The sequence below is a fragment of the Larimichthys crocea genome, chromosome XIII (assembly GCF_000972845.2).
Source record: "Larimichthys crocea isolate SSNF chromosome XIII, L_crocea_2.0, whole genome shotgun sequence".
NCBI lineage: Eukaryota > Metazoa > Chordata > Actinopteri > Sciaenidae > Larimichthys > Larimichthys crocea.
Genome location: NC_040023.1, coordinates 46,787,702 through 46,815,230, shown reverse-complemented (window position 1 = coordinate 46,815,230; position 27,529 = coordinate 46,787,702). Strand labels below are relative to the sequence as shown.

General features: G+C 41.1%; 2 protein-coding genes across 3 annotated transcripts in view; both read left to right on the top strand.

The window, feature by feature from the left end:
• Positions 1-554: 554 nt before the first annotated feature.
• On the top strand, positions 555-4,109 carry nup42 (nucleoporin 42). Its single transcript, XM_027286027.1, has 7 exons — positions 555-848; positions 1,649-2,033; positions 2,118-2,206; positions 2,315-2,391; positions 2,502-2,588; positions 2,686-2,788; positions 3,210-4,109. The coding sequence occupies exons 1-7, from the start codon at positions 674-676 to the stop codon at positions 3,734-3,736; spliced, it is 1,443 nt and encodes a 480-aa protein (XP_027141828.1). The 5' UTR covers positions 555-673; the 3' UTR covers positions 3,737-4,109.
• A 4,562-nt stretch (positions 4,110-8,671) lies between these two features.
• rims3 (regulating synaptic membrane exocytosis 3) overlaps positions 8,672-27,529 on the top strand; it is a 34,624-nt gene continuing 15,766 nt past the window's right edge. The window contains exons 1-2 of one of the 2 annotated variants that reach the window (XM_019275444.2): positions 8,672-8,897; positions 19,825-20,129. In XM_019275444.2, the coding sequence (XP_019130989.1) occupies positions 8,731-8,897; positions 19,825-20,129 (472 nt within the window). In that variant the 5' untranslated portion in view covers positions 8,672-8,730. Of the gene's footprint in view, positions 8,905-19,824; positions 20,130-27,529 lie in introns of both variants that reach the window. The other variant, XM_010757192.3, reaches the window with a different exon arrangement.

The following is a 27,529-nucleotide window of genomic DNA, read 5'->3' as shown; positions in this document are numbered from 1 at the left end:
CTACATGCATTTGCCATTCTGTACTTGATTTAATACACTAGACTCTAGTGCAGTGGTCCCCAACCTAATTAACAACTACCTCGCACAATTAATTATCTTTTGTAATTTACATTTATAGTTAATATTTTCTTCTTCTCCTACCAACTGTGGATGAAGTAGTAAGTCCCCCTTTAGTATAGTCCCAGTCTAAGTCGAGCGGTCTTTTATTTTGAAACGTTTTTTTATTTCGAAATGACCGTATTCTCCTCACTTGCGGGAGACTTAGATAATAAATAAAACAGAAATAACTAATTAATTCTTGTGCGGCCCGGTACTGATTGATCCACGGACCGGTACCGGTCCGCGGCCCGGGGGTTGGGGACCACTGCTCTAGACTATCGTTTTGTTTTCTCGAGATCTCAAATTAATTATCATGGAATAAAATGTATGTATGTATGGCCTTTTAGGGCTTCCGTAATAAATAACATATTATAAAAAAATGAAATCTGACCGCGGGCCGTGTTTGGCCCCCGGGCCATACTTTGCACATCCCAGTCCTAGGTCATAGGTCATATTGAGCGATGACGTATATTCCCTGCGACGCCATCCCGCGCCTCTTCGTGTGTCGCACGTAAACATTGCCGATCGCTGCCTGTGAAGCTACGAGGAGGAAACGTGACTGGTCCGTGTGAAGATGACCGTGTGCAGCTTCTTTCTGCAGGGCCGCTGTCGATACGGCGATAAATGTTGGAATGAGCACCCGAGGGGAGGAAACAGAGGAGGTGGAGGAGGAGGCGGAGGAGGAGGAGGATACAACAGCAACTACAACCGCTCCTCTGGTCAGCAGCAGCCCAGAGGAGGAGGAGGAGGTAAACAAATAACCTAAAGTATTACCGTAGCTTGAATACGCAGCTTCCGAGTGAAAACTACGGCGGGGTGTTTCGGTTTAACGAGCGATTCGTTACCTGGCGACGGTTAGCCGGTTGTCGTAGTTACGACGAGGTGTTGAAACGGGACGAGAGCACGTAGCTGTCAAACAAGACGCCAGAGACGAATCATGTTTTTATAACCTTAATGATAAAAAAAGTAAGCAAAGAAAAGCATTCATGAGCGTTCAACTACGTGACTTTTAACAGCTTTTACGGCTAACGGTCACCAGTTAACATGGTCGCGCTTTATACCGAAACACCGGCAGCCCATTCCAGTTTGAATCAGCTTTTAGCTGAGTTGGGATATATCAGGTTAATTATGAGGTTAAATATTACAAACATGTCTTATTGTACAGCCTATCTCACCCTACAACTAGTACTTATATTATATTATATTATATTATATTATATTATATTAGATATGAGTAACGCCATTGGGGGGGGGGGGATGTGAATTATTGCACTGCTGTTGTACAAGACTGTGTTAGATTTCTAATAAAGTCTCTGCTGAAATATATAAATATATAATTCCTTTTTATCAGCATCAGCCAGCAAATTGCCAAATTAAATTAATCAAACAAAGCAACACAGGGCAGCTAAACAGATCGATAATGAAAAGTTACAACAATATTTGCTGTTGTTGATGTCTGCCGACAAATATAATATCTTGTAGGTGAAGTCAGATTTATTTATAATGTGATGGTTTCATTAATGAATTTTGTCTTTATTGTTGGTTTCAGGGTTTGGAAACAGAGTCTGGGTGAATCCATCCCAACAAAAAGGAGGCTACATCCAACCTTCATCCTTCTCCTCTCATGGAAGTGATAACTGGGGTCGAGGAGGAGGAGGAGGAGGAGGCGGAGGAGCCGACTGGGGTAGAGGCGGAGGCGGTGGGGGAGGCGGAGGAGCCGATTGGGGTAGAGGGGGAGGAGGAGGTGGTGGTGGAGGGGGGAATGACTGGGGCCGAGGAGGTGGAGGAAGACGAGATAACGTGAAGAGCTCCGAATTCGGCTTCTCCGGTCAAAACAGATTTTCAGCGCTCGATTCTCCCAGCACCTTTGACAGGGGAGGAAGAGGAGGAGGACAGCAGGTGGCAGCTGGGGAAGAAGATGATGACAAAAAACTGTGAGTTTGTTTTTGTTTGTTTTGTTTTGTTTATTAAAATGAATGTTGTAATAATGAATGAATTCCTGTGATGTCTGTTTTCAGGGAGATCATTCAGTTGGACATGGACATATGGGAGAGTTCAGGACAGTGGGGCTTCTCGTGTTATTCTAGCGCCAAGGCATCTTTATCTGGTCTGTATCAAATAAACATTACATAATTGCATTTAAATTCAATTGATTTCTGGTTCAGTGTCAAGACTATAGACTTGAACATGTGATATATATTTTTTTTATCTCCAGGTTTCACTGATCTCTCTCCAGAAGAGCTCAGGCTGGAGTATTACTCCACGAGAGCTTCAGGAGATCTGCAAGGCTATGTGAGTGTAGTATCATATGAGATATGTGACACAATCTTGAAATAGTCTCTCAAACACAGGTATTTTAAAATGTCTAAGAGTCTTACAAAGCTCCTGATTCATGTACTTAGGTGAATGGTGTCAATCAGTTGCTCAACCAGTGGAGAAGCAGAATCCAGGAACTGAAGATTATGAGTCCAGCCACCCGCACAGCTTTGGTGAGACAGAGTTACTGTTAACAGCACTCCCATCTATTTGTTTGCACTTTTTTTTATGAAAACAGTGAACATGGTGTGATATTTACTTTCTTTCCAGCTTGCTGAGTTAAACAATCCGGTGCCTCAGGCATCTTCAAGTGGCTTCAGTTCGACGACAGCGACTGGATTTGGATCTTCTACGTCCAGCTTTGGAAGCAAAGGTGAAGATAAATATTGCCTCGTTGTAACAGTAGAGGGGTAAAGCAATAGTTTTTAGTTTTTGTCAGCTGTCCTGATATTAGGGTTGAATTGGGTGTAGATATACTTGGACATTTGTGAACCAGGGTTAGGGTTCCCTTATGTATAGAGCTGTCGGCAAAGCAGTGAAAATATACAAAATATAGTATATACTATACTAAAATATGTCTTGCTGCTCTCTCGTCCACAGCAGTACATTGTTTTAGCTTCCATCCTGGTATTTCTGTGGAAGCTTTCGATCAAAACTGGACCTGCCCGGCCTACACAGTCTTGACATTTTAACATTTATAATTGTCTTTTCCTTTCTGAAAGTGCTCTTCACGTCATTAAATCCATACTAACAGTTGCTCCTGTGTTCATTCTAAATCTTTCTGACCTGTGTAGGCTTTGGGGCTCCAGCACCAGCCCAGGCCAGCGCTTTCAGTTTTGCTGCTGGAAGTGGGGGATTCGATTCCTCGGCGGCACCATCATCCTCAACAGGTTTCGGTAGTGCCTCGACAGCTCCTGCTCAGCCTCCCACTGGATTTGGTTCCTCCTCCTCTGCTCTTTCGGCTGCATCTTTCTCCTTCGGCGCTGCCACCTCCAGCACGCCTGCAGCAACTTCAGGATTTGGTTCTGCCTCGGGGTTCAGCTTTTCCTCGACAGCAAACGCCGGAGGAGGATTCGGGAGTGGTTTCGGGGCTGAAACACCTGCCGCACCAGGAAGCAGCAGCAGTACTTTTGGACAAACAAGTGGAGGGTTTGGGGCTCCACCTGCAGCAGGACCCAAGTCTACTGACGGGGCATCGGACAGTCTGTTTTCACCTCAGGGTAACCTAACTCCAGAGGAACTGAATCAGTTCAAGGCTAAAAGGTTCACTCTAGGTCAGATACCTTTAAAGCCTCCTCCAGCTGACATGCTGCTGGTATGATGATTTTTGGAATAAAGAGATCATTTATATAAAGTTAACATTTTCTTCTGCATAGTGCTTCAGTTTAAACCAAAGTCAAACTTGTTTTTAAGATAGATTTTAAGAGATGTTGAGGTACTTCAGATACATTTTGGCAGAGAAAAGTCGCTTTGGTTCCATCTAAGATTTTTGTGTATATGTAATTTATGCTTCACGATACACAGTACATATTTTTAACTGAATGTCTTTTTAGGTTGGAATGCATTAACTTCACAATTTCCCATGTATTGACATAACCTCAGTTGTTAAGCAAAGTTTTTGAAGGTTTATATGCATGTTTATGAGATCAAACATTTATAGTACAACAAAACAATAAAAAAAAAAATGTCTCAGACATGGTTGAGAACTTTTATCTGCACAAACCTCTAATTCAGGCATAATGTCCTTTTTTTACAAAAGTTGTATTCGCACAACTCAACCAGGAGAGGGTGTCGGAAGACAAGCCAGCCTTTCAACATTGTACTGAAGCACAAACAGATGTTAGGCAAGTGTAAATGAGTGGATAACTTCTGTTTGTTTCCTCAGACTGGGTTATATTCTCCCTCTGTTTGTGTTTACTCAGATTGTAATGTGACACTGTTAAAACGACTGTCATCTCAAACCATGCACGTCAGCTCTACATCCACTATAAGAGAGGAAAGTGTGGTAGCGCATGGATGACAGTGAGTGAGTAAGCTGTTCAGTACATATTCATTAGGTGTTGAGCACCCAGTGGGACCACAGGAAGAGTAATACAGTGACAAAGAGACAGCAATAAGCTAATCTGCCGCTATAGGGGCAGAGGCTCTGCTGACTGGAGCGTATTTTCAGCTGACAGGGAGTTTGTGATATCGGCAAGAGGTGAAACTGAGCTGGAGCTTCCTCCTGTGCGTCTTAGAGTTTGAGCTTGTGTGTGTGAAATTAACAAAGTCAATATCTCATGGCCAGGTCAATGGTGTTATAACTAATATGATTTCATACATACCAATAATGGCAACACAGCAGTAACTGCCAACAGTGGTGCAATGGAAGTAGATTTACTTCAATGCTGTATGTAAGTACAGATCTGAGGTACATTGTTTGAGAATTTAAAGTACCCAACAGTAAATACAAGTAAAACTTAAATGATTAGTTAATTGATCTGCATCTTGATTATTTTAACTTTAACTTATCTTCAATAAATCTGAGTTTTGGCCCATTGGTTGGACAAATTAACACTGTGTGTAACCTGGGTCTGTGGGTAATTAGGTTATTCTCTGAAATTAAGAAGATCTGCAGGTCAAGTTGTATTTTCTTTCAATAATATTTAGCAGTAAATATAATTTTGCCATCAACAGGGTGCAACATACTAATTTTCTCTCCTACTTCTTAGTCTATCAGCAGTAATCTCCCACCCACCCCCTGCTAGCAGATAATGCATAAATAATTCAACACATTAATGAGGTATTGAAAACGAGACTCTCTCATGAAAAGGCATTTATACGATCATTTCAATGCAACTTGTTTAAAATACCATCCAGTGACTCTTTAAATACATATAACTGACATTTGTGAGTTCTTGTTTCCCCAACAGCAAATAAGCAGATTTAATCACCGACTGCTGCGGCGTCAAATTGCCGAACTGCGTGAGTTTATGTAATGTATGCATGAGCTGCATAGAGTGGGATCAGAGGAATATTAAAGATGAGGGATGAGTCTGCGGATGCCTGCACACACGCAGCAAGACACAGAATGCTTTTATTAGTGATAATTAATCACTCTGGAGTACATTAAGACTGGTATAATATTTTGGAATAAGATAAAATTACATAAAAAAAAAATTTGTTTGGTATACTCCCAAGAGAGAGCCCTGATTTTGAAAGATGACATTTGAGTTGAAATGAACACACAAACACACGTATACACACACATATACACACCGCTGTCATGTACTGTACACACTCCTGCTGCTTTAATCCAAAAGCTGCCCCACCCTCCTGTGAAATCAAATCCAGTCACATGACCACGATGGGTACTGTGATTCAATTGCCTGTGACCTGACTCCAGAATCATGGACCAGATGTGCACTGTATATGGCACTCTAATACATTTAACACACTTTTCCATAGTGCTAATAGTGGCCGTCCCTCTTGTTAATGCCCTCTTTAGATTGTATACTGCAGCCGAGTATGTACGTATGTCAGAGCTATGAATAGATCAATCCTTTGAATTATAACTTCTGCCTGCAGCTATTAAAATTCCACCTCCTTGGCAATCTTTCCCCAACACATTCTACCTAAATGCACATTGTGTTACACAGCGATTGTGGTCACTACAACGGCTGATGACAGCAACAGACGTTATTACCACCGCCTGAATCCCCTCTCACTACAGAATGCCAATGAGCTGATTCGGATTCAGCGCTGGTATTAATGTTTGATGGGGGCTGATTCCAGTCGACCCTTCTTACTGTTGCAGTGGAGAACAAGAATTGATTGTGTTTCGCCACAGCGGTACGCCTATGGGAAACAGGGCATTGATCCAAGGCCTCTGATTTATGCCTGTTTGAGCGGCTTGCCGCATGGGTGACTGAGTGGCACATATTTCACCTGCAGGACTCTGGACCTGGGTTTCTGTGCTGCAGATGTTTATGGGTTCATATTAGGATCAGTGCACCTCGACACACTGACAGTAATAATACACTGTAGCGAGTAAATATTGTCAGAGCAGAGAATATACTGTATTCAAGAGGGGTTAGGCCTGGTCTTAAGTGTGAACGACACTACATTACTACTGTAAAACAGATGTCATATTTGGATGAGGTGGCTTTAGACATGTTGATGAACAGGAGAAATTTTACACCTTTAAAATGCCATTACTGTGTGCTGATATTCAGCAGGCACATTAACTGCTGTGGCTTTGGTATGAAAAGTATTCTTTATTCAAGGATGAATCACCAACAGTGCAAAGCAGGCAACTGCCCAGGGCCCCAGACCTTCAGAGCCCATTGTGTTTCAGCTGGTTATTTTACGCTATCCAGCTTAGCTTAGTGTAAAATAAATGCGAACACTTGAAAAAGCCAGGGGTAAAAAAAAAAATTCATCCACTTTAACAAATCTGCGTAATGTGCCTGGTCGGGCACAGTGACTGTCTGGAGTCTTGCTGTCACCGAGAAGTTTTCAGAAAGACTTGCACTTTTTTTTTGTATGGATTAAACAAACCAGATATGATTAATGTTAATGATTAAAATGATAATAAACGGGTCACTTTGGTCATTTAACAGCAGCAGCAGAAACAAGGTGTAAACACAACACTGACATACTTTAAAGTTCATATGGCAAACTTGTTAGCAAAGAGTTGTTTCTTTACACATGTAGTTAGAAATAACAATAATTTGGAGTCATGTTTGCACAGCCTGAATGGAAGTCCAATACTCACGTCTATTAGCTCTGCTTTTTGTCTCCTGGTGTAAATATCTGTCTCTTTGTTGTTAATTGCTGCACTATGTTTATTATTATTAAAAGATATTTGGTTATATCAACTTTAATGTTAGGCCATTTGTTGATTTGTGAGCTTTAGAGGTGCTGGTAGGTTAATTTTTTAAACCGAGAAATAGAGGCAGGCTAGTTGTTTTACCCTGCATGGTATCAATCTCATCTAGTCCTCATCAACAAAAGCGATTAACTCCTTTTACAGGGCATTTCTGCTTGAACATGGTATCTGTCATATGTTAATAATGCTACATGATAGTACACAGTATTGCCAAATAAATTAACTACCAACTGTCAATGGACTGGTTGCACAACAGACATTTTGACATGTCATTACAGAAAAAGTCACAGGTGTATTAGAGGAGGACCTCCTGTGTTGCTGCTGCTTTACCGTCACTGTTACTTTGACATAAACCTCACAGCGGCCATTGTGACATGAAATAGTAAGGTCAACAGGTGTTTCCAGTGACACTAATTAAGGTTCAGTTCCATTTATTACAGTGAGCCGACATGCACCACAGCAGCACCCTGACTCTGTTTGACCTGAATGGAACCAAACCTTAATTAGTATCATTGGTAACGCCTGTGTTTATTCTATGTCATGTCAAAATGGTTTCTGTGAAAAAAAAAAAAAGCCTATTGAGACATCGTTACTGTTATTCAGCCCACCTCTGAGGTGTGACTTAATTATTTTTTTAAACTTTTATATAGTAGCTGGGATAGGCTGTGCACATATTCAACTTCTTAGCACATATATTTAACTCAGCACAGGTTTAATTCCTTTGAACAGGTTTAATTTAAATGCAGATTTGTTCAATACAATTCAAGAGTTTATTGTCATTGTCCAAAAGCAACGAAATTGTGTGTGGAGCACAACACAGAGCAGTAGTTAGATAGTTAGAAGTGCCAGTGCCCCCCTCTCCAGTTCCCCTTAAAGTGCAAAGTGACAAGATAAAGTGACATTTGTGCTTCCCCCCACCCAGATCCCATGCAACAGTCAGGCTCCCCATCCCCATACTGAAAAAAAAAAATAGCTCCAGGATACCATAATATGAACAAGCAGTTATCCTAGCAGCCTTGTGAGTCTTATTGCATTGGGGTATAGGCTGTTGGCCAGCCTTTTAGTCCGGGTCTGAATGGACCTGTATCTTCTACCTGAGGGCAGCAGTTTGAACAGATGATTGGCAGGATGGTGGCAGGATTTTTTGTACTCTTCGTAGACAGAGTACAAAAATTACAGGTTAACTATAACCTGGGTTCATTTTAATGTAATCTATTTACCTACACCATTTTTGTGTGTGTCCCAGAGCCACCTCCAGCTAATCTGGCCATGCACCTCTGTGGTTAACCAGGTGATGTGAACCTTCTCTGGACTGATCTGAACACAGTCCTTCTCTCTCACGGCCACAAGTTGTCGCTGTTCTCCATCTCCTCTCTCCTCCCTGCCTCCCCTCCTCTCCTCTCCTCTCCTCTCTCCACAGCAGCGCGTCTCTCACCGCACCTTGGATGCCGTGTGACCCAGCAGCACTAAGCGGAGAAAGCGTCAAGCAAACGTCTGCACACCAGCACTGCAAAAATAAAACCCAAAACGATGACATTCTTACAGATACGACAGAAGCAAACAATTATTTGACAACTTCCGACCCTGCACATTGCCTTCACCGCTCCTTGCTGTAAGTGGTAAGTGATTCTTATTTCTTTTTTTCTTTTTTCTTTTTTTTAATTCGCCCAATTTCCGCACAGGGCAGTGATAGCGCCAATGGACTGATCCCTGCGAATAATGCAATTAAATAGCAGAGCGGATGATCTGTGATCAGCTCAAACTGGGCGCTGTCATCTGCATGTGTCTTTACTATTCTAATGTATAGGCCTGATGTAGAGGCAACGTGCTGTGGATTAGATGATTAGCGTCAGCTGTGCAGACTTGGTTTAGTAAGACCAACAATGCCAAGACGCGCTCACAGTTTACAGTTTCATGCATCCTCCTACTGAAGTCAATCTCTTCACTGCCTGATATGATGTGATCATATGAGATGGGTTTTTTACAACATTCATTTGTCCTTAATATAGTCATAGTGTTGGACATTTCTGGGATTTTTAACACTGTTGCTGCAGAAATGAGGATTTAATTGTCTCTATTGATTTTAGCCATGCCAGTGACAACCATGTCAGAGGTCGACTTTGTACTTCTGCTGCTGACCTGTGGGAGTTTTGCATCGGGGTCAAATGCATAAAGCTGCCAATTTGTTTTGATTGTGTTTGTGTGTGTGTGTGTGTGTGTGTGTGTGTGTGTGTGTGTGCAAGGCTGACTGTAAAGGGATGATTGGGGGAGCATATTTTCAGATGTCTGTACCCTGCCAGCACCCAGGTCAAGCCAAGTGCACGCTGAGGTGTGAGATTATATCAGATGGCCACTCGCGCACAAACACAACAATGTCCAGATCTCGGCTCAAACTGTGTTCCTCACCTGTTAATGGAGGCAGAGACACGTGCCGGGGCTCCACAGCCTCCAATGTGTTTCTCTAAGTCTAGTTAAGAACAGTCTGAGAGCCGTTTGATGTTTTCTGACATGTGTAATTGTTGGTGTTAAATACAGAGTGCGAAGCGTGGAGTGAGTACATTAACTAGCACTAAAGGAATGGGCCCTCCTTAGCCCGTCTTTAGCCCGAAAGAGAATCCATGTACTTAACTCTTGAAATCTGTGCCTGACTCACGCTTGATCCTCTCAGTAATCCATTGAGACAGAACAGAGAGGGTGAAAGCTGGAAAGAGACACAACCTGGTACTGTGGAAAGCAATTTTTCTAAATCACATTTTACACTTTAAACATTTAAATAGAGAAGTCATTTCACACAAATTCTGCATTTGTATTTCATGCCCTCAAACAAGCTGTTCACACAACTATTTAAGAAGTATTCATTTATTTGTGTCACATCGGGATGGGTGTGGCTCAAGCAGAAGTTCACAGGGCAGACAAAAACCCTGCTCTTCTGAAATATTTACCAGGGTGAAGTGTAGGTGAGTGTGTGTGTGTGTGTGTGAATAGTAGAGAGAGATGCGTCAGATGGCACTGGATAAGCTGGCTACTCAAAAGGCCAGCCTGACTGTATCATCCTCCATCAAAGAGCCTCTATTCACACCACACACACACACTTTACAGAATTGATAGCTGAAAAGGGCAAAGTCCAGTGCACTACACACACACACACACACACACACACACACACACACACACCCATCTGACCACACTTCAGATCTGTAGCTGGCAGCTGCTGGTCCTGTTCTTCTTTGAAATGAAAATAAAATGAAAACAACCAAGGGGCAGAGCAGACACTTATCATAGTAATGAGCAGGCTTCAGTGTGTGTGTGTGTTGTCGCACTTCATGCGTCTGTGTATACTTGTAGCCAGCCATCTGTAAGCCACAACTCGCTGGCCAACTGGTACGCACCATCAAAGACAGTAGCTGTGATTGGTTGATAATGAATGGTTGATGTTGTGCCTACTTCCCACTTCAAACTGGATGAGACTCTATAGACAGACAGATGTGGGTTCTGACCTATATTTTTGAAGTTTGTAATTTTCATTGCACGGCTTCACCTGATCACTCGGTTGAATGCCGCTGTACTTTTCCCAATCTATACTTGTCTGCAAGAGCAGACGTCAGAAAATCAATTGCACTCAACACCTGATATGTCTTTGAGGCTGCTGCAAATGTGACCTCTACGACATGCATGCGAGTTGTTGGCTCGCTGACGTTACATCTGGAGACAGAAGTCTTCTGTGCTTCACTTATGCTGCTAAAATAAACGTGTAACAGTAGAAAAAAAATGGGCAGTGTGTTTGCAGCACTTAACATGTTTTTGAGTTTTAAATTATTTATTGACTTGCTTATAAAGATTGCTATATTTATACAAAAGCCCCTCTCTACCAAGACACTTAGAAAGATAATATAACAAGAGGAGTTTATGCACATTACTGTAAAACTTGATTAGTCCATTAAATATTAATTCTTTAAGTGTGATCATCAACAAGGTAATCAAACATTAACAGCATTAATTGGCTTGACATTTTGCAAATGAAAAGAGATGACAATAATTTTATATTAATTGCATTTTCATTTAGACAACAATTTCATATTACAATTCATAATATTTAAAAAAAAAAAAGTAAAGCATTTAAAACATTTAAAGCCTTGTAATTCATTATATCAATGGAAAAAACACTGATTGGTTAATATCCTATTGCACCAAATGACCCCTTACCGGTTGGACAGATCAGCCAAACACTTAAATCTGCAAACAACCCAAAAAATAAGGTCACATATAAAAGAAAGATGAGAGAGAAATGGATGAAAAGCTTGTGATAGAAATCTTAAAATATAAGCGGGGAGAGATAAGTATACAGCTTCTATGTCGTGCAGGATCTGACTATGTTCCAGTGCACACATCCCTTCCAGAGGTTTAGCAGTAAATATGACAGGGAAGCACGCTTTGGTTGACCCCCAGAGGCCTGTCTGTACCTCAGCTCCATGCACAACCCATGTTGCCTAAGCTGGGACTTAGTGACCTGGACATAGTAAGTGGGAGTGAGATCCTGTGTGCTACTGCGCCCCAGGCTGGCCACCAGAATCCCAGGTGGGATTGGAGAGATGGGGGGTGGCTAAGGGGTAGTGAGAGAGATGTCACTGACCACATGAGTCACCAGAGTAAGCGGACTATGAGTCAGGAAAGCTCCCAGTCTCATCCATCACGCCCCTCTTAACCCACTTTCCTTCCAGTCCAGCCACTTCGGCTTTTTATTTTTCTATTTTCTGCTCTCCGTTCCCCTGCTGCTGATGGAGTAACTTCTTTTGACGGGAGATGAAACGGAGAAGAGGGCACAAACAGAATGGGTCAGTGCTGGACAGATTGCAGGTTGCAGTGAGAGATGAGTGCAAGAAGAGGTTTGGTGTAAACCTTTGGAGTGCAGCGAGGGAAACAGACTTTCTTCTACCAAACAACGCTTTACATCGGAAGAGAGCAAACATTACGTTTTAAAGGTAGTTTGTTTAGTGTGTGTCACTGTAGGGAGAAATAGAAGATAACATAGTGCGCCTCATTTTCACACCAGATTCCCCGTGTGCAAAGAGAAACCCTGTGAGCTGCTGAGACTGCTATAGGGTGATAAGTGATGATGTGAGACAGGTCTCACTTCTCCAAAAGGCAGCTGGCTCCAATCCTGGACATGGTATTTGATTCACTGCTGAGACGAAAACATTGTATTACTGGCTCAGCTGGAGGGATTAGCGTGGGACATGGGGGGAGGCAGGGGATGAGTGAATGAGCATTTGAAATGATACTCCAGTGTTTTGATGGTTATCGATGTGGCTTAACTCCAGTGGTACTTTCATGGAATTGTTGTTAACCTGCAACCCTCTAACTCGCAAGTGTGTGTGTTTACTGTATGTCTGCTTCATGAACTAGCATTGCATGGAGCTGTTGGGTAAAACGGCTTTACTCACTTCACCAAATTAATTGCTGATAACTTGGAATGCTGTTAATGTGAGGTCTGAAAGTGGAAGAAAACCAAGCAGTCGGTCGATCAGACAAGTTTTAAACAAATCTCCATGTTAGCCAAAGTAACTTTAAGAAGGTGAAAGGTAGAAATGCTGCCCTAACTTTTAATTGAGAACATCCATCACAGCTTACAGACTGACCTCCAAGTTTTCTGGAGCAGTGTATTATATATAATAACTTCCATTCCTGGTGGACTCAAATTATATGGTTTTGATAATCTGGCTAAAATGCTCAGTGTCTTTAGTCTGACTGTAGTCAGTACCATATTTTACTACTAGTAGTCTAATGATAACCGAATACCAAATCTAATGTGAGGCAACAAAACATAAGGTAACAGAATGTAATGCATATTTCAGCATGACAGTATTTCAAAATAGTAGCATTAACCAGCACAGAAATATCTATATTAGCACAATTGTGTAATGGTGAATGTGCCCAATATTTTTATATGTTAACAAAATAAGCTTGCACAACTTTACGTTCAAGCTACACTGTTTTGCACACCAAATATTTGCATTGCAAGATATTTTTTATTGATAAAAGATTTTCTTAAAAAGTAGACTGACAAAAAACAAACAACAACAATAGTTACTGACACATTAACATAACATAATTTACAGAACTAGAATGCGAGCCATGCTAGTGTTTTTTTGTGCTCCATCTTTGTGGATGCAGGTAAACACAGTTCTAGCATCATTGTGTCTGTGTCTGCATGGACTACGTGAAGTCGAGATAATGGCTTATCCATCTGTTTGTTTACTGCTATCACTAGTCACAGATGTGTGCTGTATGCTTTGATTCAGCTCGTAAGTGCCATATAACATTTTAGATAACCTCAGACAGGGCCAATTTGACCCTTTTTAATTGTTTCTCTGATGGACAAAGTGTAAAGCTTTTGCTTCGTTGCCATGGCTGATTCAGCATGATTGAGGCAATTGGTGTGAAAACATGGTGTGACGGATCGAATTTATGTCTCCTGTCACAAGGTGATGTAAAGGGAGTGACTCAATGACTCACCTCATTAAAGATTTTATTGGATAAAAAATTTGATTGGGCCAATGGGAGAGGCAAAGCGAAAGCTGCTTATGAACTCCTTTTTCTGTTCATTTCACGGTTGTTAGCATTTGATTCAGATTTGTGTGTGTGTGTGTGTGTGCACCAGGCATGATATTGCTCTGCAAAGTGTAAAATGTGAAATTTGTGAATATTTAATGGTACTGTGACTGTATCTGGTCAATTTGTTGCTGATACACTGCGCTCACACTATCAGCGTGATACTGAGGAAATCAAATCCGTGTCAGAGCTGACTGTTTTACACAAGATTTGAATGTTAATTCAAGTCTGTCAGCCAAGACGCAAGTGTCAATGCCCCTTGTCATTCAATATTTTGCCTCTTTCTTCAACCACACTCTGGCACGTACAATCAGTGCGGCATATGTGTGTTTGCACTATGCTGGGTTTCTCTGTGTGATTTTGTGTCTGATCCATTTGGCTCTCAGTCTCATCCCACAGCCTGGCACTCTTTACTCCATCTCTCCGTGCGGATGGCTGCAAAACTAGCCTTCTGTTTTCTCGCCTTAAGAGACCCCCTTATGATCAGAGAGATACATCAGCCACAAACACGACACCCAGGCCAAACACAATGGCAGCAGGCGCCAGCAGGCCGACACATACATAACCTGGGAAGTTTCCATGGTAGCCTCAACAGGAAGTGCATTACAGCTCCTGCCTGTCCTTGTGCACTGCCGATGTGATTGTTCATGTTAGGTTTCATTTTAGAACTGGATATTTTTAATTCTTTACAAGTCACATGTACACAACATAAAAGACATGACATATGTACGCTATGGTGCCCTTAATTACCCAATTTTATCTTTTCAAACCAGTTCCATCTTCAAATAGCCACACATGGCAACTTATTAGTCAATAAAATAAGATGCTAATTATTATTTTTTTATTGATTTAAAGAAATAAGTTGGCAACAGTACATAGCTGATGGCTTTTTTTCAATTTAGCTATGATTCAGCTCAGTTCACTCTCTCCTGTCCCATGTGGGAAATTCGGCTTGCAGCAGCCAAAAGCACTTGGCAAAAACACAACGAAGCAGACTCATTCAAACAACGATCAATTAGAAAAGGTAACACACAACAGTAAAAATAATAAGTGGAGGCAATAAAAAAACAAATTAGAAATGGGTGAAACCAATGAATAACAACTAGATAATTTTTTTTTAAAAAGACAATGTGACAGATTTTACTGTTTATTTGTTGAAATTTATGTCAAGGTTTATGAGCATTACTATGTGGAATTTATCTTGTTTGTTTTCTAACAAGACACTTCGACCTACAGTATATATCTTTAGCATCTACTTTGCAGCTAAGTTGTAGGTTAATTAACTGACTGGCAGTGGCAGTGTGGCCTCCATACCAGAGAGCAACTTTAAAGAGACCATTAATGGATTGCTCAGCCATATCTAATTACAAGGTTGTGGCATTTGTGTTTATGGGAGAAACTGCAAGGAGAGATTTCTCCTCGTTGCTTTTTTTTTTTTTTTTAGCATCTGCTTACACAAACAGCAGACAGTCATGTTTGGTTGAATCACACTGTAGTTCATGTTTTTTGATTTTTCTACTCTGCGGCTTGCCAACGGTTTTCTTCCAGACAGTTGGTCTAGCCTAATTTTAAACCAGGAAAGACTCAATCTGTGAAATATTGATATCCACCAAAAAGGATCTGTGAATTATTAAAGAAATAGTTTGACACTTTGGGAAATATGCTCATTCGCTTCCTTGTTGAGAATTATATGAGAGGCCACGTCAACAGCATCAATTTCACATGCGCTATATGTAGACTACATAACTGCAACCTGATGTGCGTTTTTATGCTCCAGTACCATTTTTTTTCCTTCTCATAATTACAGTGATTGCATAATGGACTTTGAGAGTTGGCAAAACAATTATGCTCAATACTGTGCCTGAATGCACACCGTCTGCTGAATGCACTGCTCACGCTCGACACGGTGTAACACGCATACAAATTATAAAGCCAGATCTTATATGGCAGAGGTCAGCATGGGGTGGAGAATGTTGGTGTAGTGCTGTGGAGGAGGGGCTTATAAGGGTAGAGGGGGGTCAGTTTGCTGATGGGTAGAGAAATAAATCAGGTCTGAGATGAGACGTTAAAGAGAGCACAGAGACATATGGCAGGGGAGCTGTCAGACACTGAGATGAAGATAGATGGGCTCCGGTCATACCTTTAGGTCCAGCAAAACACTGTGTGGGGACAGGTACATGGTTGGATGAACAGGGAAACGGCTATAGGGACCAAACTCTACCAGGCTTTAAATGTGTTCATTTCTGCTGAAGCTGGGCATTTTAACATGGAGGCTTATGGAGATTGGCTCATTTTGTACCCAGCCTCAAGTGGCTTTTTAAGGAATTGCAGTTTTTGGCACTTTACTTCACTTGGGTTCACTTTACAGCCACTCCAGTTAGCATTTGTCTACACTGTAAGTTCACCTTCTTACATCTAAAGACATGTCAGAGTTTTTAGTCACAAACTAAGGTTTGGCAAAGACTGGGTGTCTTGCATGGTTACTATTTGCAAGACTACAGCTAGATTGATTTTGAGATTATTTCCCATCCAGTACCTGGTGGACATTTACAAATGCTCATGAACAATGAAGCAGAATCTAAAAGCAGCTGTTGGCCATAGCCACTCTTGTGTGTGCAGTGGTTTGTTCTAAAAAACAGCCTCAAAGAATAAGAGAAAGCACCGCAGAATGTGGACACGACCCCGGTTGAAAGAACGGGGACAGCAAGCCTACACGCCACCCACATTGGCTGATTGGGAGACTGCAGACCATGAGATGGTCCCAGGAGTCTGGAGGAGAGATGGCCGAGGGGCATTTCAAAATGCGGCAGCCCTCTTCTAAAGAGCTGAGGGACATTATGAAAAACTACTTGGACTCACCTCAAGACTAAGTTTCATAGCAGAAAATCCACATTTTGTGTGTGCAGGTTCCTATGTTTGTTTCTTTTGTTTCCTCACTGGTAACCACATAAATACTATTTACTGTCTGCTGGATCCCGATGTGAGTGTCTTTGTCCATTTAATAAAATAAAAATACATCTGTGTTGAAGTCTGCCCTTTTGATTCTGTTTTTTTTTCTTTTTGCTGTACCTTTTTTACTGCAGATGATTTACATTTGCTTTTGTTTTACAAAGAATTAATGCAATAAAGAAGAATAATGCTAGCAAAGTCTGTATTTATTCAAAGTTTCTTTGTATGAAACTATAATACTGCACAATAGAAGGGTAAGTAGGTCGGTTGGGTCGAGAGGAGGAGATGGTTAGCTTAGCATAAAGACTGGAAACTGTTTGCCAGGATCTGTCTGAAAAAATAACAATGTGTCATATCATGTAAAAACAACAAGCTGTTGGTAAGTGGACCATTGATATGGAGCTGTTTCCCCCTTGCTTCCAGTCTTTATGCTATGTTAAGCTAAGCAGCTGCTTCATGATAAAGCATATGTACAAAATGGGTGATGTATTCTTTTAACTGGATGAATCTCTACATGTCAAACACACTCAAACTTTGGCTCTGTGGATGTGAAACCAACACAGTTCCCAATTTCAGTGTGGATGTCCTCTGGGCAAAACATATACACTACACCATATACGGTACAGTACACTAAAGTTCACCCTGTTCACACACAGACTGACGATCATTAAGAGACAAGGAGGAATGGATGCACGTCTCAGTCATTGTCACTAATAGTGTCATATTCTTCTCCTTTTTTGGCTTCCACTCCATTATTTCTCACAGAGCAGACCCAAGCGTCTTGCAGTGCTTTTCTCCAAGTCCATTCATTATAAAGCATCTTCCGCTCGTATGTTTCTTTCCCCCTGTCCCGCGTCTTCCCTCACTGGTTCTTCTCTGTGCTTGCGACTCTCTGAAAGCAGAGATATTCTGTTTATCTCCCGTCTCTCACCAGTCTTCTCCATCTCTCCCCTATCCTCATTTTCTCCTGCTCTGCTTGCCGTGTGTTCAAAGTATACGGAGGCCCCCCCAGAGAGCCGGAGTGAAGTGTGCATGGGCTGGAATAGAAAAGAGAGGGTGCACAAAGAGAAAAGAGAGAGCGCTAGAGAAGGCAAGGGGAAGAAAATAAGGGCATGTAGGCTCACCTGAATTTCAGATTTCAAACTCCTAACTCCCCTCGATCCCTTGTTCGTTCTTTTCCCTCAGTACCCTTTTCCAGCCATAACAAATGTCACTGCAGTGGCTCTGTACAATGCATGCACTCTTTCACCACCCTCCTTGATGGCTATTATGAGTTTCATAACAAAATGCCAAAATTTGCCCTTTGCTACATCAGTTCATCGTTCCTCAATAGCCCCCACTTTAGTTATTGTAATGCTAAACACATCCCTGGAAAAAAAGTGCCGTTCAGCAACATTTTTCAGGCTGTGTTGGTGTGACAAAGCGGGGCAATGATGATGATTTACAGTGACATCTGAAGCACAGGGCATTTACATTTGAGTCTTCAATTCCAAAGACGTATTAAGGGCAAATTCACTGTACTGTATGTATCATTTATGATTTCCAGTCATGGGAGTGAATGTTTAAGCTGCATAAAGAATTTGTGCTGCATTTCCTGTGATCGGTGGTAGAGAATGTTAAAACTGATGTCCATTAGTCATGTTGAAGATGGCAGTGTCAGTCGCTTTGGTCCAGACTGAAATATCACATCCATTAGATGGATGGCCAAAAAATGTACACAGTTATGCTACTGAGATATTAAATGCTACGTTTTTGGCGATCCTCTCTGAATTGTAATATCATTATAGATCCCATAACTTTCCTTATGGCGAAAGGCTTCGGTTTATGACCCACAAAACTGAGATTCTTTAGCAAATGTTAGCATTCTTCCACATTAAACTAAGATTGTGAACATAGTAAACCTACTAAACAAACACATTGTTAACATACTAATATCAGCAATTAGCTCACTGCTTTAGCACACCCTCACAGAGATTGGAGAGTCTCATTAGGTAGCTATTAGCTATAGCTTGTTGAAGCATGTAAACCAACTGGAACCGGACAGCAAAAGACCGCATTGCCGTACTTTCTGTGTTACAATTTTTTTTTAAAAATTACAGCAGGGGTCGTTATGATTAACCAATGAGGGGACAGCTGGAAAGAGAAGCTATATGGAAGTGCAGAAGGGAAGAAAGAGAAATATTAAAAAGGGGTGTAAAAGCACGGCGTTAACCACAGTGCATCTACATATTTAATATGCCCTTGAGCTGTCGGTTTAGCCTCAATTAATTAATGTGAAGTCAGGAGAGAGGAGAGGAGAGAGACATGTGACATTTGGGAAGCAGGTGCATATATATATATATATATATATATATATATGGTTGATCAAAGTATGATGAGTCAGACAACCAGCCAGTGATGACTTGAGCTGCAGAGTTTATCATCTGTCAATGTTTAAGGTCAGACACGGAATGAGATTCCAAAAAAACACACAAGACAAATACCAGCTGACAGGGTCACCTCTCAACAGCAGGCCTGCCCTGACATTTGTGCATCTTTGTGTGTGTGTGTGTGACTGTAGATATTTCCTAACTTACTTGAACAGTCTGCTGCCATCTGCACTGTCCTCGTCTGCTGACCTTTGTGTTCTTTGTTTTTTCTGTTTGCCACTGTTGGAGTTCAGGGAGAGTTTTCAGAGCTTTTCACTTTTTTATTTGTCTTTTATGAGGCAGGAAGTCATTTCTGCTGCCTCTGCAATAAGTGGGGTAATTTAATTGAAAACCAAACTGTGGTTGAAATTTAAACTCAGCGTCCTTCAGCCTCGGGGACCTACTGCAGCTGTAAGACAAGCTATTATTCTGTATTTTATCAGATCAAATGCACATTCAGACGTCCTTTTTATTTGAGCTGTTCTGTCCCTCCCACCTTCAACCTCTCCTCTAAACTTCACCCTCACCTTATCGTCTTTTTGATCATCCTCTTTCATCTCCCCCCCCCCTCAGTCCTGCTCCAACTTTCCCGGCCCTCCAGTCCAACGGGACCATGATGCTCAGCAGCTCCGTGGAGGTGCCCAGCCCAGGAGGGATGAGCGGCCTTAGCGGGCTGAGCGCGGCAGCCCGGAACGTGGTGCGCTCCTCCAGCATTTCGGGAGCCATGTACAGCCTGGATAAGAGTCCAGGCAGCGGGGGCCCGGACTCCACATCCCTGGCTGGCAACAAGAAGCGACGCTCCAGTCTGGGTGCCAAGATGGTGGCCATTGTGGGGTTGTCGCAGTGGAGCAAGAGCACGCAGCAGCTCAACCAGCAAGGTCAGTTTAGAGTTTGAAATGTCAGATGTGACATCTGTCATTTACATAACTTTCCGTTGTACCACCATGCTCACCATTTCAACTTTCTTTTGCATCTTCTGTTCTTCTACTTATCAGCTCCCACAGTTTTACTTTACCCCGTCCTTCTTCCCTCTAACCCTTCCCAATTGTATTCTCTTTTGTCTATTTTCTAAAGTGTCAATCTTTTGTTTAAATTTCAGTTTTAATTTAAACCTCCAAATGAAATGTGATCATCTCTACCCTCCTGGTTTAGCTTTTACCTTTTTAAAAAAAATAATCCACGTACCTTTTAAAAAAGATTAAATGCTTTCTTGCTGCAGTTAAAGAGTAAAATAAATACACTGTACTGGTCTAACAGAACAATGATTGTTTTAGAGTGTACAATAACATTAGCATAATCCACTCCAAAGGATATTTGGCAGTACACTGCCTCAGTTATAATACCTATAATATCTTATTCAACAAGCTCTTAGTAGCTTTACTTTTTGTGGTATTATCATTGTAATGAGCCCTTTTTAAAAGCCTTCAACATTATTATGAGCATCATTGTGTGAACTCTGAAGTGGGTTTGCAGCCGTGGCAGCTAGGATGCATGGTGGCTGTATGGCAACGATAGCGGCACTATGTTCTTCTAAGTGTCCTGTGGGGTATAATTACAGATATTGTGCTGCAGCAACCAAAGTGTTTCTCATTTTGCGCCCCAGCAACAAACACAAGCACACTCGCTCCTGCTGGGAAAAGCCAACATGTCACACACACCGAGGCTTGGTTAAGACTGACAGTCGGGGGCCAGGAGGAGCAAGAGACGCAACTCATTTTCAGTGCAGTTAAATTCTTTCTTCATTGCATTGTTCGTCTCCACACATCCTCTAAATAAGTTCTGTTCTCCCTACCAGTTTATTGAACTGTAACCGTGTCAGAACATCGTCTGCATGTGTCATTTTGTTTTTTCTGCTCACTCGTACAGTGTGTGCGTGTTATTCTGTGAAAACGTTCCGTCTTATAACAAGATCTGAGGGTTCCTGTGTCCTACTTTGTGCAGCAGGCTGTGTACTTCTGTACTAATGTCAAGTTACACTCTCTTTTCATTTCCTTAGTTTGATGCTTATGAATATGTTTTTTTATATATATATATATATATATATAAAGGATCTCATTTATTAATAATTCATTCAGTTTTTTAAGCAAAAATGTCCAAAAAATCAGAGGTTTCGCTTTTTCAAATGTGAATCGTTGCTGTTTTATTTTAATCTTCTGTGATATTAAACTGTATTTGTTACATTTTGTACCGTTAGTCAGACAAACCAGACATTTTGGGCTCTCTGATTTGATGAGCATTTAAAAAAAAAAAAATTCTAATATATACTAGGTTAAGCAATGAATTGGCTTCATTGACGAAAAAATCATTTGTGATAATGAAAATAAAAGTTGCAGCACCATATCACACACAACTCCAAAAATGTCAAATGAATAGTAAATAGTGTCTTAATCGTTCATTTAATGTTGTCTTAAGAGAATCAGCTGCACAAGGTGTATTCCTGAATGAATAAAATACAGTGTGCAAAGTTATAACTGAGATCAGAAAATAAAAAATAGTAAAGTCTCAGAATATATTTATCATTTCCAACATCCAATACTTGACAGTTTTTGCTACTTTGTGCTAAAGACAGAATTTGGCCAGTGCTCAAGAAGTAGACTTTTGACACCCAGTCCTTTTTCCGGGGATGTTCAGGATATTAAACAGCCCACATACTTACTATGGATGGGATTGTGTGACATAGCAAATGGTGTCCATCCTGTCAGCCAAAGCAGCTCTGTCTCTCTGTGATCTGAACTCACACACCTGTAGTGTTTTGGTAACACTTCTTCCATGGATCATGATTGTACTAGGTAAATATAATAAGAGCAGGCAGTCAATGCTGAAAGATCGAGAAGAAAAGGTCAGTTTTAGAGGAATGTGAGTTTACTACATACATGTTCTCATGCCAGTACTAACATGGTCACTGTATGGCTAATGGGCGGCGTACACACAAACACACACACAGCTAAATCTGCCATCATTACCTGTTTTTAGCATCAAGTTGAGATGGCTGTTGCTCCACACACACAAAGAGCTTGACGCACTCATGCACGGCTGACACTTGTCTGACGCAGGCAGAGCTGTCGATATTTTCACCATGGGGGCTTTCATGTCTCTGTGTTTCGTGCTGATGAGGAGAGCACAATGGAGGGGAAAGTGTGGCTGAGGAGGCTAGAAGGGGCTGAGGATGTGGAGAAGAGGAAGGGGAGACGAGGGGTGTGTCTAAATTTAGATGTTCTCAGCTGCCAGAGGAACACATCGCGCCCGGAACAAAAATCACAGTATCATGCGCCGCTCCTTCCTCCTCCATCCATACCAAATCTTTGCTTGCTACAGCGGGGAAAATCTTCAGCTCCTGCATGGTAGTTTTTTGCTATGTTGGCCACAACAGGTTATGAGATGTGTTTCCAAAAGATACCTCTGACTTTAGTGAAAGAGATCAGAGATATTGCATCCAGTAGGCAAAAAAAGTGTAACCTGAATCAAAATCCAGGTATTTTACATGAATTCTTCTCCAACAAGAAGACTATGTCACTGTTCACCAAGAAAATGTCCTCATAACTTTATAAAGTTGTTCCCTGCCTGTTCCAAGAGACAAACAAGGTTGTTTATTCAATGACCCAGTGAGGCCGATATGTGCTATCCTAATTTGTTGCTTTCCCTACCTCATAATTCACACCAGCTAGAGGCAAAAAAAAAAGGGTGTGTGTAATTAGATGGGTGACCCACACAGACAGACAGACTGACAGAAGGTCACCCAGAAGGATGAACGGGCAAACATTCACCCTCGGTCAAGTTCGATTAGGGTCCTCTCTGTGTCCCTTCCTGGCGATCATTAACGGCCCAATCTGGTCGGCTGTCACTGCTCCATGTTCCGAGTGACACATGCGATCGATTGGCTGATGGGGAAGGTCGGCCCAGGTACCAGACCCCGTTCCAGACCTAGCTTCAAAGATTCTCTGTTAAACAACAACAAAACAATGCATCTGTTTCAGACCAAGCCATGGACATGTTTGGATTATTAACAGATTAAGATTATTTCTGAGTCTTGATAAAATTGGCAATTGCACAGAAAGATTTGGCAGATATTTTTTCAGTGTTTCTGATAAACACAAAGCTGTATTTTTAGACCTGTATCTCATACACTCACATTCATTGCTAGGTTGTGGAGCTCTGGGAAAATTATTCATGTGAATCACATGGAACAAAAAGCTATAAATACAATCTACTGTATGAAATCCAAATCCAGTTGGTTACCTAATAGCAGATAAGCCACAGGTTGAGGGAAGTAATTTAGATTTTGGACGCAGAAAAAAAAAAAAAAAAAAACCAACTGACCATATGTCTTGTGACCTTTATTTAATTGATTGATATTTGATATCATTGAATGACTTGCTGTTACATGCTGTCGTGGGAATAAGCATCCCACAAAATCAGATTTTGCTTTAATTATTTTAAATATATTTCAGCATTTTTTTGACTTTTAAGATCACATCACCAACAGTTTTCTATCCAGAGACAAAGAATCTCTCTCTGCCGCCTACTCTAAATAATAAACTTTATAGTGGATGACTAAATAGTAATAGATAAAGTGACTCTGCACCGAGGCGGCTCATAGAGACACAAAGATGTAAAAAAGACAAAGCGAACTGAGACAGTGGGTGAATATGTTAGCGTCTCACCATTAAAGCGCTATTAGGCGGTAATGTGGTTATGGTGTTGTTATTGTGTCAGAGTTTCTGCAGGGTATGTTCTAGCCGTGCTCCATTTTGTGAATTGGATCCAGTTAATTTACAACTATCAGCAGAATCTTTCCCGGTAACATCTTATGCAAGCAAGGAAGTGTTTTCGTAAACGTGTCCACGCAACAATTGCATATTATTTTCAAAATAACCAACGTAATCTGCACACTGCAAAGCAAGTGTTGTGTCTTTCACACAGTAGAGGTGTTAAAACAGTTATCTCCCCTCAGATATTAAAGTCTTTATTAGTGGGCTTTACACTTTCAGCAACTATGGCTTGATTGTCGCCCAGTGCTCTGGCCTTTTACAGCCAGTCATTAGGGGTGTAACGAAACATTCACAACATTTGTAATAAAGATGGAATGAAAACAAACTACTTAACCCTCTTGGGAGAAAATACACCCAGCTCCGAAGGTCTTTGCACCCATAAGCTTCTTCACCACAACAAGGTGACAGCACAAGGAAAACAAACTATAACTTCACATAATTGTTTTTTAGTACAAAAAAAAAAAAGATTACATGCGTGAACTGATTGACACATCATGTATGTGTATGTCAACTGAACACACAACCCAATTCGAACATCTTCACACACACACACTGATTATAGAAACCTAAAGTAGGACAGGTTTTTTTTTTTTTTTAATAACTGCAAACTTGTCAACATTTTCAGACAGCAGCTGACACTTCTTAGTGTTAATGGATGACATTTAATTGTGCCCTCTCGTGTTTCCAAACAGAAACTTGTAGCTTTAGGGAGCCATAACTCATCAGATTTATTTAACATCATTTATTTTGTGTCTCATATGGTGCCACAGCTTCAGAGGCTCGATCAATATCCCGCCGATGTGTTAAAGTGAGGTTGGTCATTGCATCAAAGAGTAGACGTGTAGCACAAACCTAATGAACATGAAAAACAACAAGGAGATAATAGACCAATTCCTTTATGTTGTATCAGTGTACAAAACTGGTGTAGTTGTATAAGATAGGCTCCCATATTTAGTTCCTTTGATGCTATTTCAGTTTTTCTTTCATAACGTATCTCAGTTTTCTTCATGTAATTCCATTCATAGCCCCAACTCCCACTGTGTCATTGTCTCATTATTCTAGGTTTTGTAATGGGCGAGATTTCGGGATGGCATTTTGGTTCTGTCTGTGTTCTATGTATTACCTGCTATTATTAGTATCAGTGAGGAGAAAGCACACACACACACACACACACACACACACACACACACACACAAATGGTTTCCCAGGTTTAATGGGTGAGTCACTCCTCTGCTGAACACAGTCTTATCTCCTGAGCAGGTTTATCCATGACTGTGAAAACAGAGGCAGCGGAGCGGCTCCCAGTATACTGTCAGTCTGCACGGAGGGACGCGGCTCGCACAGAAACGAGCGCCACTGATGAGATGCAGTGCACCGGGGGGGAGTTAGATTAAAGGAAACCAGGCATGGATGTGTGTCTGTTTGTGTGTGTTTCTGGTGAGTGTCCCAGTAAAAGGCTTCAACTCTGAGCTACCCTCTGCCCCCATTTCAGTTAGTATATATTTGTGTGTGCGCATGTGTTTTGCTGGTGCGCATTCACACTCAATCACCTCACTCTTTTCTGCTCCATTTAGCTCTTTCAACCCACTCAACACCCGTCCTCTTCTTTTTCTCGACCTCGCTTTTCAATTCCGTCAGATATTCTTTATTTAAATCTTTCTGTCTTCTGCCTGTTTATTTCCGCGGCGCTGCAGATACTGTTGGAAGAACACCAGAGACACAGAAAAGAAACAGAGAGACAGGAAAAATGTCTGACACCGGGGGAGAACAGTTGTTAGTTTGATTATTAAATTGAGACCAATAGCAGCCACATTTCTGGGTGTACTGTTAGACAAATATTTTTGAGTTGGCTGACTGTTACTCTAGCTCCAAACTAAGAGTGTTTCACTATGTGAAGGGGCTTTCACCATTGCCAGTAATGTTAAGATTTATTCTGATTTGTTTCTCAATAAAATAACACGTTACTGGTTAATGGTGCTTGATTGAGTGTCACAAACCATGAAAGAAGTCACTGCATTTTTTTCCTTCTAATTTTCCTTCTAATTTTTTCTAAGTTTTCTAATTCCAATGGCTAAAAAAAAGGAATATATGTGAGCTTTATTTCTCTGTACAGTAAATGTAAAGCTTATGCAATTACAAAAACAGCCCCAGAAGCAACATAAATGACAAAATGTGGCTAGCTTTAGTTTTCAAATTGGATTTTATTCATAAAACAACAAAAGGAAGGACCGAAATAAAACAAATATCTCATATTTAAGACCAGAAAGCCTGACTTAACTCAAGGTTACATTTTCTGCTAATGTGAAGACAGCTTACACAACCTGTTGCTAAGCTCATAAGTGTGCAGTGTTGTGTACTAGCCAATGAAAGTGTATATATAATGGACAGAGCCTGAGTGACGTCACACATAGGTGTTTTGAAGCCGAAAAATATGGTTGGCCACCGCCATGTTTGACATACTGCTTCTTCCACCTCCTGGTTTAATCTAAATATCGGCAAAGACGTGGATCTTGATACTAAATGAAAAAATTCAAAATCAAATTATGGGTTTGTTGGATCTTTTAGCAAAACTAACAGTAACAGGCATGGCTGTGGTCTTTAAAACTATTTTAGCGAACGTTAATTTTAGCCTTCAGTTCCGGTTATTACTGATAAGCAAAGAGCCAGTGTTGATACTATGTAACTCTGTTGACAGGACAATGTTTAGCTAAGCTCTGCTTTGATCACTTTGCCCGGACAGATAGTCCGTGTACATGAAAAGTCTTTGTGGTTTTCTAACTCCTTGTAATGTGAACACTGCGCTCCCCACATTGAGATAGGCTCCGGAAGACAGGCTGATGTGATGCAGATGGGAGATAGCCATGGATAACATTTTCTGCAGTCTCTGTTTCTATTCCAAAATAAGTAAAGAGTGCTGGTGTATCAGCTCTAGACACAGTTCAATACCACTAACTAAAACAGTATTCTCTAAACAGTGCTATGCCGTGTGTTCACATATTCCCTTTGTTCACTTATGTAACGTTAGAAATACTGCAGCTCTCCTGAGCTTTTTTTTTTTCAATTCCAACAATTTCCTTCCCTCATTATTGAAGATGTGTGTATCATATTTTGGTGGTTTTATGACATTTAAGCACAAGATAGTGATCGACCCCGAACATTAACACAATAAAAGGTCACAGACTACTACATCCACTGGTTAAAAACAGCCTGTACTTGTTTGCTAGACTGTACAGTGAACCTGGCATTTTAGTACTCTTAGGGTGTTTTCGGGGTGACTCACTCATGCCCTACTTCTCTAGCTCTGTTTCTGAGTCACAGCTAGGAAACACACTTCAGGAATTTTGGCAAACATGTTGGAAAGCGTACGGTGATCGGATCCTTCGAGGGAAAAATTTCACCCCTTAGGAGAAACTCCCAACATATCAAGATGTCTCAGAAGCCTTGTGAACAAAATGAGCAACAGTTGGATAAAAAAAAAGAAGAAGCTATGAATCGTTTAGATAGTATCA

Excerpts from the sequence above, each read along its gene's own strand:
- nup42 (XM_027286027.1), top strand. The coding sequence starts at position 674 with ATGACCGTGTGCAGCTTCTTTCTGCAGGGCCGCTGTCGATACGGCGAT. Across the intron at positions 2,392-2,501 it reads CAGGAGATCTGCAAGGCTAT|GTGAATGGTGTCAATCAGTT; the intron begins GTGAGTGTAGTA and ends TCATGTACTTAG. Across the intron at positions 2,789-3,209 it reads GTCCAGCTTTGGAAGCAAAG|GCTTTGGGGCTCCAGCACCA; the intron begins GTGAAGATAAAT and ends TGACCTGTGTAG.